This window comes from Chlamydotis macqueenii, chromosome 1, assembly GCF_036417535.1.
Source record: "Chlamydotis macqueenii isolate bChlMac1 chromosome 1, bChlMac1.mat, whole genome shotgun sequence".
Classification (NCBI taxonomy): domain Eukaryota; kingdom Metazoa; phylum Chordata; class Aves; order Otidiformes; family Otididae; genus Chlamydotis; species Chlamydotis macqueenii.
In genome coordinates this window covers 125,258,002-125,271,159 of record NC_141556.1, presented here as the reverse complement: position 1 = coordinate 125,271,159, position 13,158 = coordinate 125,258,002, and the positions used below count along the sequence as shown (strand labels likewise).

Here is a 13,158-nt window from a genome sequence, read left to right as displayed (position 1 = left end):
CCCTTACAAGAGGTTTTCCCTTTCTCCTAATAAGTACAGATAAGGGTGACCATGTTCTGAATTTACTGATTAAATCCTAATTCACAGACTAACCTTTTTGGAATTTTAAGCAAGCAAATGATCTTCACTCACTACAACAGCACAAGACACTATGGGGCATCTGCTGCAGAGTGCTGGAAGTGATTCATATTGTTTGGACACAGTTTCCAGACACTCGTACGTTTTGTAATCATGCCTTTTCCAACAATTCCAACCCACTTTGCTGCAACAGCTGATCTGCAACTGCTTCTGGGTAAAATCCTAGCATAGAGAAAATATATTTTCACACTGATTAATTTATTACATGCATACAGGTATGAAATCGCTGACGTTACTACTTCTTTCCCAAAAGTCCCAGAGCAAAAAGAGCACACACGGTTGGATTGTCAAGCAGTACTTCACAAGGGGAAAAAAAAAAAAACAACCAAACGAAAAAACAACAAAGCAAACGACCACAAAACCAACCAAGCAGAAGAAAAAAAAAACACCCAAAAAACAGATTTTGGTAGCCAGAGAACATCCTCAAGGAGGTCAAAGTTCAGTGAGATCCAGCTGACCCTGGAATAGACTGTCATAAATTTGTTTAATGCAATGTTTCTGAAAAAAGACATAAAATTAATAATTTTAATGGATTCATTTTGAAGTTTGATACTTCAGTGTCTTTCACTTTCATTGGCACAAAAAATATAGAGTTCATACAAAACAGGAAAGCAGAGGAAATAATTCTGTTGTCAACTTACAAAAACATTCACTTCTCTCAGAGATAAAAGTATAAATGTATTAGAAATGTAAATGCATTCACATCTAAAAAGCTAAGACTGTTGAAAAAAAAAATTTCAAAGCTGGTGATGCCCAAAAAATGCATTTCCTACTTTGGGGTTTTAATAATGAGTAAAAAAAAAAAAATGAACATGAAGGTGGACCCTTATACAAAGTTTAATAAACGTAAATCCTCCTGTAATAGTGAAAGATTGGAGACTAGCAAGACTTTAAGGAAGGATTTCACATTGCCATGAATTCCCGTCAAACCAATAGAAGAGTGCTGCTAGTACACATATGATCTCTCTCTGTAAAACAAGGTGAGGCCACTCTACCAATCTGTGTCATTTTGAGTAAAGCAGCATTTGGTGCTACTGGTACCACGGCTAAGAAAAAAAAAATCTCTCATTTCACAAGTCCACACTAGTTAACTAGTCAGATTTTATCTTCTAGAACATACATTCTCCCCTTTTCCCTCCTTCCCTCCAAAAGAAAAACTACAAAAAAAACCCCAAAACTTAAACCCCTCAGTTCAAAAATATATATACACATATGCTGCAATTTTTAGAGCACACACTCTTGTCTTGTCTTCATAGATGGAGCCCTCCTAACAAATAGTATACAGCTATAGTATCTAGATGCTACCTACTCTATTTTAAAATGTCATAATAGTGTCACAAAGATGTCTTTTATTGAGCTCAGGAACCCTCTCCGCAGCTGAGAAGAAAAACAGAAGTAATCTTTTTTGGCCTAATGTACATTCTGCCTCTGGTGGCATACAACATGGGGTCCTCTACATAGATGAGGATGGTGAGGAACATTACTGAAATACTTTTCTCACTTTCAAATTAAACATGCAGACAAGATAAATGGTAGGAAAATCATGTAGTTACAGTAATACAACAGCATTTTTAAATAGGAAAATTTGTTTGCGAAAATACAGTTACAAAATATACTTAACTAAAACAGTGAAAAATAATAAGGATTATATTTAATAGTAAAAAGATATTCCTGAGCAGGGAAACTATCAAAAATGTATTGTCTAAGAATTTATATCTTATGTCCCTTCATTGAAATCACAACTACCTCAGCACCTCCTACTCCATCTCCCTAGTGACCCATTGCCCTTCAACAACTGCAGTTTATTGTCTCCTCTGAATTTTCTTTGCCATCAGCAAACACACAAAGTATTACCAACTTCTTCCAACATCCCTGAAATAACAGCTGGGCAAAAGACACTAACTGCTATGATTTGTTCCAAGAAATGCAAGCACTGACTGGCCAGGCCATTATGCTGTTAGGAACAGATATATAGTGAGCTCATCCTGCAGTCTTTCCCGTAGTAGGATAATAATTTTTGTCCTTTTCCAGTAAAATTCCAATGCTTTATAAAGATTTTAGGAACCCTGTAATTCTCAAGTCCCCTCTGTGATCTCAAAACTAATGGAATCTGCTACCAGTTTCAAACTAGTACAGAAAGAAGGGAGGAAAGACGAGCAAATTAATAGAGCACAATTGTAGAAGTGTTGTCCTCTCAGGAACCAAACTAAAAAACCGAGTCATCTTTTTCCATGGAACATACAGTAAAATCATATACTATTTCACAGACTTCCTGACTATAAATATATCCTTATACTCTAAACTATAGTTAGACATAATTTCTCACTGATACATTAATTTTAACAGTATATTAGCAATTACGATAATATTTGCTATTGTAATACATAATTCATAGGCCCTTAGACAGAAAAAGAGTTGTCACATTGTGGCAAAAATTTACCTTGTAGGTTAACTTTTTCTTGGCATAATTGGGCACCCATAAAGTTTTTTGAGTGACTTCTCTCACTTGGCAATCTATCACAATATGATCCTCTGCCAGAGGTTTCTTCCCTGATCCCTTAAGGCTAAAGACGTTTTCAATGCTAGCTGTATCATTTCGCAGAATAAGCCTTCCCTGTGACAAAGAAAGAAGAAAAAAAAAAATTTCAGCACTGTAGAAGTCCACTTTGACTGCCAAACCTCTAGTCTATTAATCTTAAATCCAGGCAACAAAGCATGCTAACAAAGCAACCTATTGACATTTCTAGTAGTTCATAAGTACACTCTGCTGTTAAATAAAGAAGAAAACTAAAGAAATAAAAGCTTTTATTTTTACTTTTTCTGAATTACAAAATTTTACAATATAAAGCTTTCATGAGGTAGATTTAGATTAGATATGAGGAAAAATTTTTTTACACTGAGGGTTGTAGAGCACTGGAACAGGTTGCCCAGAGAGGTGGTGGATGCCCCATCCCTAGAAACGTTCAAGGCCAGGCTGGATGAGGCTCTGAGCAACCTGATCTATTCGGGAATGTCCCTGCTCCTTGCAGGGGGGTTGGACTAGATGACCTTTGAAGGTCCCTTCCAACCCTAACCATTCTATGATTCTATGATTTTATACCTCTTGGCTTCTTCCTGGAAAACAAATATCCAAGAAAATATGTTCTCATGCATCCTTATTCCTCATATAAAATATAACTTTGCTCAATCATTTCCATCTGCTTTTCAACTGAAATGTTCTTCATAATTATTTGTCATCAAAGGATTCAGGGCTTTCGGCTTTTAATAGTTTTATAATACTGGGTTTCCAAACTACATTATCTTTGGTCAGTAATACATGCAGAAGCATTACTAATGTTTCACTAAACTTTTTTTTTTTTTCCCTTTTGCAATTCACACATTTGAGTAGCAATATGTAGTCAAAATCTCTCAGCTAATACACAGGCAAAAATACATATAGTGTTTATTGCTAAAGGTGTTATAGTCTTTGCTCTGCTCTTCATTTCAGCATTCATAATAGTGATTACTCTTATGGCAAAAGTATCTTCTAAATACTGGCTTAACTTGTAACAGAAGTTATTTTATGAAACAAAGTACCCACCACATAAATCCATTTGTGATGTATGTATGCAATGAGAAATATTCAATGTTACCACTTCATTAGTTAGGTAATGAAATACAATTTAATTTATGTATTTAAATTCAGACTAATAAAATGTACATTTTTATGACCAAAGTTCAGAATCTCTACAGAGTAAACCATCATTTCATTGAAATTGAGAGTTTGATAGAAGAGCAAATAAAAGAAGAGATAATGAAGTGTGGTGGGGAAATCTATTATGCCTAATCTTAAGCTTTGCAAAGTTAGTTCCTTCGGTTTTTTACTTCAGATAGTAGGCAATCTTTCAATTTCTGACTCTCAAGAAGATGCTTAATGTTAGTAACTGCTTAAGCACTTTCATAATTTGGACACTGATTGGAATTTTATTGACAGAAGCATCACCTTCAAATGTTGAAACCAATTTCCCTCTTACCATTGTCATACATTCAGCGATAGGCTTGAACGTGAGAGGGTACAGAGCTGTTTCACCTACACCCACATTTATTAGAGGAGGGCCATCAAATCCCTGTCCTTCCAAGATTGCTTCAAGTTTCCAGTCCTGGATGGACATGTTATGCTGAAATCAAAGTAAAGATGTAAATTAGATTATGCGTTTAAAGCTCTTAACACACATTTCAGGTATGTTTTACTTGCAGTTATCATCAAATCATAGCACAGTACTCATTTGCACAAATTACTGGCTTAGAGAACCTTTGGGAGAACAAAACAGTGTATTTTTAAAATTAATTAAGCTAATAATAAATCCTTTATTCCTGGCAGCCAGAGATACTGGTACCAATACTATCATTAGCAACATTGTCAGCAGGAATACTCATTAGAAGAACATGTACATGATATAGCTAATGGTCAAGACGGAATTTATAAGCATCACTATAAACATTTACAAGTATCTTTACAGTGCTGTTTAATGCTTGCCAAAATTCTGTGCCTTTTCCATCTGTAGATGTTCTGGTTTTGTTTAGTGAGGAGGGGCCTAAGGTGGTAGCTTCTGTAGGAAACTGCTAGAAGTTGCTCCCCTTTGTTCAGTGGACTCGGCTGGCCTAGGGAGGACCCGCTGCTGGCCAAGGCCGAGCCGATTGGTAGCAGAATGTCCCGTGATAACGCCTCTGCAATAACGTATTTAAGAAGGGGAAAACAGGAAAAGAGGGAGGAAGATGTGAAGCAGCTGAGCGGGGGGCAGAGAGAGGGAGGCGCGAGCCTTGCGGGCCTTGCAGGCCTCACCCTCTGGCCTCCCGCCAGGAAGCTGACTGGGCCCAACTCGGCCCGGCCTGGCTGCAAGAAGTGGAGAGGAGATGAGAAGTGAATGAGATGTAAAAAGGATCCTGAGAGACGTCTGCCAGCCTGTTGTAAGGAACGGCTGCAGACGCCAAGGTCAGTTCAGAAGGAGGGGGAGGAGTAACGCGGCTCCTGGCCAAGATTCCCCTGCAGCCCGTGGTGAAGACCATGGTGGAGCAGGTTGTCCCCGTGCAGCCCATAGAGGTCCACGGAGGGGCAGAGATCCACCTGCAGCTCGTGGAGGACCCCACGCTGGAGCAGGTGGATGCCTGAAGAAGGCTGTGGCCCGTGGAGGGCCCGCTGGGACAGCTGTTCTGGAGAGACTGCACCCCGTGGAAGAGATGACCCACACCGGAGCTGTTTCACGACAGACTGTGGCCCGTGGGAGGAGGGAAGGAATGCCAGGAGTTCTTCCCCCGACGATAATATAGCGGCATAAAACAACGCGTGATGAACTAACCGCGACCCCCATTCCCTTTCCCCTCCCCGTGCCGCTCGGGAGGGGAGGTAGCAGAGATAATGTTAAGCCCGGGAAGAGGGAGGGGTTGGGGGAGGTTATCTTGTTCCCTGTCTCATTCTCCTGCTAGTTTTAGAAATAAATGAATAGTTTTCCCCAAGTGGAGTCTGTTTTGCCTGTAACGGTAACTTTAAGGATTTCTCCCCGTCCTTATCTCAAACCTTGAGCCGTTTTTCTTATATCATCTCCTCCTATTCTCTTGGAGGGTGCGGGGAGCGAGAGAGAGACTGCATAGTCTGGTCCCAATCAGGGCTGAACTACAACAGTAGAAAACCTTACTGTACCTCTTTGAAGTGCTGACGTGATGTGCTAGCACATATTGTCTCATTTGGCTACTGACTGTATTATAGGATCAGTCTTGCTTATGAATTAAAGGCTGTATCTCGAAAGGAGTATTTACAGTCTTGTGTTCTCAGAAACTGGTCTTTCAAGAGACTAATCTATTTTTAAAAATGCCTGTTCTGAGTGGCACAAAAACCTATTTAAGAATTTGTTTGTCTTGCATTCAGATGTATCACAAGACTGCTTGATTATGGTAGGAAGTGAGGTATTTTGTAATACATGCTTGGGGACTGCATAACAATAGTGAAACTAAAGTAATGCTATCCAGCCTCCTACTATTTGAAGGAACCAGATGACTAAAGATCCAGCCTGCAAAAAGGTTAGCATTCATCTGAAAAAGAAAATAAACTGGCATTCAAGAGCTAATACTTGCCTTGTTAAAACAGGCAAGATTTATCTGCTCTATGAAAAGAGGAAGTAATCCTTTTACCCATAATGGTCTTCATCCATGGAAAATTGTATATAAATGTCAGAGATAAACAATGGATTTTGGGGAATAGAGACAATACTTCAGCCCTCATTTCCTTCTTTGAAAGTCTCTCAAGGTCTGCTACATCATCCTCAGAAAGTAAGAATCACCACCTATGGTCATGAAAGCTAACCCTATTGCCTGGCATGAGACCTGTAGTATTCTGTATCTAAGGTTTGATTAATATGTGGATTAATTCTTAATTAATAATTCTTGATTCACTTTAATTCTTAGTTGTTAAGAGGTAAATTTCCTAGTAATTGAGCACCAATGCCTGTTTGGAATGTTGAGATTTGTATAGTGCCTCAGTTTTTCAAAATGCTTCCATCACTGTGGTCTCTAGTTCTGTAATAACAGTTACAATATCTCTGGTAGAAAACAAGGAAAAAAAAAGTAATTAACTGGTATCCTCATGCTGAAGATCAAACTAAAGGGAAAAAAAAAAGTCATCAAAAGATTATTTTTATGCTCATGCTTTTTTTTCCCCCCACAACGTCAGGAAAAACTTTATCCTTTTGAAAACCAGCTGGACCACTTTTTTTTTAAACTGGTAGGTCATCACACTTTGCTAATCTACTGTTCTAAAAAGTGGGATAGAGGAAAAACATCACCATGATTGTTCTTTGGCAAGGAAAAGTGGAAGATAGTAAAAATTTAGGGTCTTAAGTTTTAGTTTAAATTATTTCTAGTGCCATTGTTATCAGATGCTTCCTTTTTGAAAACAAAGTATTTGTTAAATTCTACTCCCTTGAACTTGTGCATTAACAAACTGTTTTAATTACTTAATCACCTAATTCTCACAGGATCTCTGCTTAATACGAATTCTTATCCAACGACCGTTAAGTCAATGAGAAACATAATTAATGTTAAGGGAGTTAGAATCTTTTCACAGGATAGTAGGTACATAGTAAGGTTGCATATATAGAACCTATTCCTCTTTCACTGGAGATGCTGAAAGTGAATGATGGAACAATTTTATTAATCTCATGCTTGTGAGAACTACAGAAACTTCAGATGTTCAGCCTAACTCCCACATGAAAAAACAACGACAGTTTTCAGATTCAGTTGGCTTCTTATTCTGTTTCTGTCACTAATGCACTGTGTGGCTTTAAGCAAATCACTTGCTCTATTTACAAAGTGTTCTACCTATCACACAGATGTCATGACAGTTAGTTTGGTAGTGTCTGCAAAAAGTACTTTGAACACTAAATATTAGGTTCAAGAAACTAAGTTTAGCAGATTGAACAATCTCATATCTCAGTTTCACTCTCTATGAGCATCTGTCTTCCTCATGGAGTATTTCAAAGTTCAGTAATTTGAATGACAAGTATAACAGTGCTAACTAATAATATAAAAGGATGTAAAAATTTCTAATGGACGCAGAAGCTCCAGCTAGAATGAATGTATATAAAAATTTAAGGTATCTAACTCCTTACCAGAGTAACACACATTTCTTATACTGAACATGAAAGAAACCTTGTGAAAACAATAATGTGCAATCACAAAACTAAGCTTAAGATGCAAAAGGACAAGAATAACTTCACATTTTTATATTTGCTTGTTCATCAACGTTTGATTTTGCAAGTTTAGGGCACAACACTTAGAGCAGGCTTTATGACTACATGTATGCATTCCATTAAAAGAGACAGACTAACAGAGATACACATTCCCTCTCTCACAAACACATACATATGCACAAAAAGAGTCTATGATCCAATTGGGGTACTTTTTATTTCCTTGTTAAGAAAACAAGCAGGACTTAAAAGTATAAAAGTATGACTCCTGCATTAAATTTAAAAGCATATACTTAGGTGCACTCAGAAGTGGGAAAAAAAAAATCAAAAGAATAAAGTCAATCTATTTAGAAACTTCCTGTTTAAAGGAAGTGGAAAAAACTCTCACCTTTAAGTGTTTTATAACAGCTGGGTTTTTTTGGCTAATGTAACAGTCAATAAATCAATGTTTAACAAATAATATATGAATATTCTAAAATTTATGTGTAAGAAAATATAGCACTGTAATATTATTTCCTTTCATTTTCTTTATTTTTTTTCTCTTTCTTAGTGAACTTGTACCTTGTCGTCTACTTCCAATATTTCACAGAGCATCCACAATATGGTCTTTCCCCAGACATTAAGTCTCCTTGTTGAATCTGCCCCCACTCTTTTGTCTACAAAATCTCAGAATAATTTCTCTATAAACTAACTCACTAGTATTCTTCAGTGGCTCTAATATCAAAAGGTTACATCAAGTACATAGACCAAACCATAGTTCAAATCTCAGGAAATATTTTACCATTTTTGCCTCTTAAAGAATCTTTATCTTTTCTCTCATAGCTTAAGCTCCTTGTCTATAATTTTTTCTGATATTTTTCTTTTATATTGGAAAAGTTCTCTAAATTTTGAGCAATAAATACATTTTGAGTAATAAATTTTGAGGGAGATGATATTCTAACCTACACTTCATGTTCAGTCTCAGTTCGTACTTCTCATGTGTCAAGGGTTTCATATACAAAAGAGATATTATAAAACTATATATGATATACTGCCTATGCTTGCCATATTTTTAAAATTGTATGTAGTCTAGTTCCTCTACTTTACTCCTCAACATCTCTCCTTTTTTTTCAGGAACAATATATTTATTCACTAGATTAAACAACCTTTTTTCACTTTCAGTGTGATAACATTATTAAATAACAGATTAACAACTGTCTGGATAAAAGTAAAACACTAGAAATAAGCCCATCAAACTAATATTTTATTTTCAGAACTGCCATAAACTATTTTTCCCAACATATTTTATCTTATGTCCAATATGGACTTCCAGTAATACTTAAGTCAATATTTACATGCATTTGTGCATTTTACAACTGTGAATTTTAACAGTCTGGAACACAGTTTTTAAAAATTCTGAATCTTAGTTTCTAGTAGTAAAGTGAACTTACTATTGGAATATTCTGAATCACTGTCTGGTAAGCTGGAGTTAGAAATTCAAGCTCTGCTTCAGTGTCGTCTGTATTCACTACACATTCAATCTCATAGACACGAACATCGCAGGAGGACTTCAGAATAATCTGACAGTGGTAGCAACCAGCATACTGAGGAATGAATTTTATAGGAAGCTCAACTCCATCACTTCTATCTAAAAGCAAAATAAAAAACTGTAATGTTGTAAAGCTTTTCAGAAACATTGAATTCACAAGTAGAATCTGGAGAGAGTTCCAATAAACTGTAGAAGAGTCTCCTGAGCAGTACTCACAGCGATTTAAAACAAACAGTAGAATTTTAGGACTATTATCATATAAGCATAGCTAAATTTTTATTTTCCTTTAAAAAAGGTATATTTAAGCATCTAAACAATATTTTCTATTCATTTTTGTAGTTTACAGGGAGAAGTATTTTAAAAGATCTATTAAGTCTAGTAGAAAAGTTTAATGTATGTGTATTTCTGTAAATATCAAAAAAGTATCGTAGTCACTATACTTTTGTCAACAGTTACCATGAGAGATATCAGAGACAATAGAGTACATCTGGCTAATAGTAGCCCCAATGATGACTGGAATGCTCTTAAGTGTAGTAGTTCTCATGGGAGCTACTTGTTAGACTTTGCCTATGTCTAATTTTGGATTGAAAGTTTGAGTTTCCAAAAATGCTAGAGGTGTCCAAGTTGGAAGAGAATCATGAAAAGTCCAATTTACCCAATCCACAGCATGTAGGAAAAACTCCCCACAATAATCTCTAGAATAAAGAAGACGCAATACAAATGCTGTCCATCTGTGGACATACCCAGGTATAACAATTCTGCTACAAAGACTTCCTCCTCTGCTCCTGCTTACAGAAAGGATCAGACTCTTTCACATTATTTTAAGCCCTTTGCTAGCCCTTGTAGGACACTTTCCAAAGGAGAAGAGAAAGCACAAAACTAACTCCAGTGGGTGGCCATAAAGACAGTTAACCAGTCCAACACTCCCAAGAGTCTCTAAGAAACATGAAAAACTAAATGAAGACTGCAGCTGTAAAAACATCACTGTAGTTTTATATATGAAAAAGATTTTTTTTCACTGTTTTCCTAGGTTAGAAACAAATGTGAAAAGTTGGAAAAGATAATGAGGAAGGTCAGAGACAGTGTAATGATACAACAGAACCTTACAGATAAAACTCCAATAACATTGCTTCTCCCTGAGAGCAAGCACCTGAAAATTTCTTGTGTAATTTCCCTTCTTCTTCCTTAATTTATTTTATTTTCTGCTGATATGTATGACAACTGGACTCAAGCTATTCTAATATCTTCAAGGACAACTACTGAATTTTGAAAGTGCAATCAATCTTCATTTACAATGCTGCTCATTCTCTTTCACAAAGTGGTGCTCCTCATGTATTCAGTTCTCAGTTCTCCACAAATGAACAGCAAGTTGAATCTTTCTTTTTGACTTATGTCATCACTACTTCATTTTTTTCACAAAAAAAAAATAGCTTAAATTCAAGAGACAAATCATACAGAATGACATTATTAATATTTTAACATTACAAGGCTATCAAAAAGATTATAAATTGCACCTCAGGTTTAACACACTCTGAAATAAATTAGTTTTTTCTCTCTTAAATACAAGATTAATGGCCTGGTAATTTTTGAATTATTACTTTTTTTTTCCTATTTTGTCACCATGTTATCCCCATCAGCTATCTTCCACAAAAGTGACCTGACTTTGTCAGTTATGCAAGGAATGAAACTGTCCTTTTCATTCTTCAGTTCATTAGTAAAGATCCTAATTTTCACTGTCTACAAGAATTATTTTAGGATGCTGAACAAAATACTTACAATTTAAAATATACATTTTAAATACTTGCATTTCAAAATAAAGTAGATGTTTACAACACTTATTTGAAGAAAGATAATATAATGTACCGGAAGCTCCAAAATATTTCTGCATTAGTTTTACTTTCTTGCACTAAATGAAAATTGTAATTACTAATAATTAGGGTTATCTTTCACTGAGTTGGACCCATCTTTGAAATGTACACTTTCAAACAGAAATGCCTCCTATAAAAAATTTAAAAAGAAAACAAGAAGAGTCTTCCTACCCATCCCATTCCATATTTATAATACTTAGTTTGGCATTACTTTTATTAAAATATTTGTTTCTCATGCATTAAAAATACATTAAAAATAGTTTACATTAATAATTGATTAGGAACAATTACAGTCAATGAAAAAGACAGCAAGTAAATAGGTCATGTTTACTTAACATGACAGGTATGTTGAGTGAGACAAGATCTCTAAATCAAAATTATTACAGAAATCACTGGCCTGTGAATTATAAGTAAAGGCTGCTTTTTTTTCTGCCAAATATTTCTTCATGTCAGTTTTATATACCATAAAGTAAACTGGTCTTAAAAGTTTCTCAGCCTCATAAAATAGTCAACAAAGGTTAGTCTAGGAATTAATTCTAAGATTTAATGAAAATAATCCATGTGGTCACAACTGGCCTAATGATTTCTGAGACAAAACTAGTAACAATAAGTAACGGGCAGCATTTATGTTATTTCTGTGTAACAGAAAGCAGAGCCTGCATCCATAGAAATGAATGAGACTGCAAGCATTTCTCCAACAGTGGGAAGTCAGGCAGAACAATAGAAGTTTTTAGTACAGTTTCCTTCCTTAGACAGGATATTTATTGTTTGATGGGGAGACATTTCACGTGAAATGGGCAGTTTTATTTTGTAGATTTGTTTTAGACAAATGCCTATGGGAAACATTTACTTGATCCTGATCTGAATATCTGAATTAGGTTTAGTTGTGAGATGGTTGTCAAAACAGATATTTGCAAAAGTAAAACTTTTGGTGTCTAATATCACCACATGTTCTTGGAAAGCTAAATTACCGTACATAGCTGTTGGTCATGCTCTCTGGCAACAGCTTGGCCTCTTGTGTCATTTAGTTACTGCAAAAGACAATTTGATCACCATCTGGAATTAAAAACATCCATGTCTTCTAGTTCTCAAAACTCTTACAACTCATAATTTTAGATCTGTTTGACCTGAATTCGAAGTTAAATCTCTAACTGTTTTAGCCAACAAACAGTACCTTTCTAAGAAACGTAATAACAGTTCTTTTAACATTAAAATGGAAAAAAAAAAAACCAAAACATATTCTAGAGGTTAGCAATAATGGCACATAGTAATCACTGTCTAGCCCTATTACAAATTATGAGAGGAATGAAAGAGCAAGAATAGAAACAATGCTATTTTTCCATATCACAATCTGTTGGCATAATTTCAGAAGGCAGGAAATTTTGGGCCTTCAGCAGTTAGTTGACTACTTGCACATTATATTGGCTTTTATTCAGCAATGATGGTTCTATCTGTTTAGAAGCTCAAAGCTAAACTTTATAGTGAACTTATCTCAGCCTCTGACACTGTGCATGTGTCACAAATTAACCTAAAGACCGAATTTGGAGGTATGGACTCTGTAAGGTTAAATAAGCAACCATATTGAAGAGCCCAGACTCTTCTGACTTCTGTTTATATATTGGGTCTTCAAATGAGCTCATCTGAATTAGAACATCATTCCACTCAGTAGTCTTGAAAAAGCAATCACTTCTATATCCCTTAACGAGTGCTGACATGTTTTGAAATTTTTGCTATCATCATGTATATCTGTTTGCTAATTTTCTTTAGCTTTATCTGAACACAATAGATTAGTAGAAGAGTTTATAAAAAATCTACTAACTGTTTATTGGTTCTTTTTTCCACATGTTCATGTATCACATTCAGAAGCCAGTGAAGAGCTGTATGGCACTACAATAAATTAGAACAA

At 35.6% G+C, this 13,158-nt stretch overlaps 1 protein-coding gene across 1 annotated transcript in view; it reads right to left on the bottom strand.

The window, feature by feature from the left end:
- CFAP47 (cilia and flagella associated protein 47) overlaps positions 1-13,158 on the bottom strand; it is a 315,224-nt gene that overhangs the window by 140,408 nt on the left and 161,658 nt on the right. The window contains exons 46-48 of the mRNA XM_086766611.1: positions 9,287-9,483; positions 4,152-4,295; positions 2,579-2,752 (exon numbers count right to left, since the gene is read on the bottom strand). Coding sequence (XP_086622737.1) covers positions 2,579-2,752; positions 4,152-4,295; positions 9,287-9,483 — 515 coding nt within the window. The remainder of the gene's footprint in view (positions 1-2,578; positions 2,753-4,151; positions 4,296-9,286; positions 9,484-13,158) is intronic.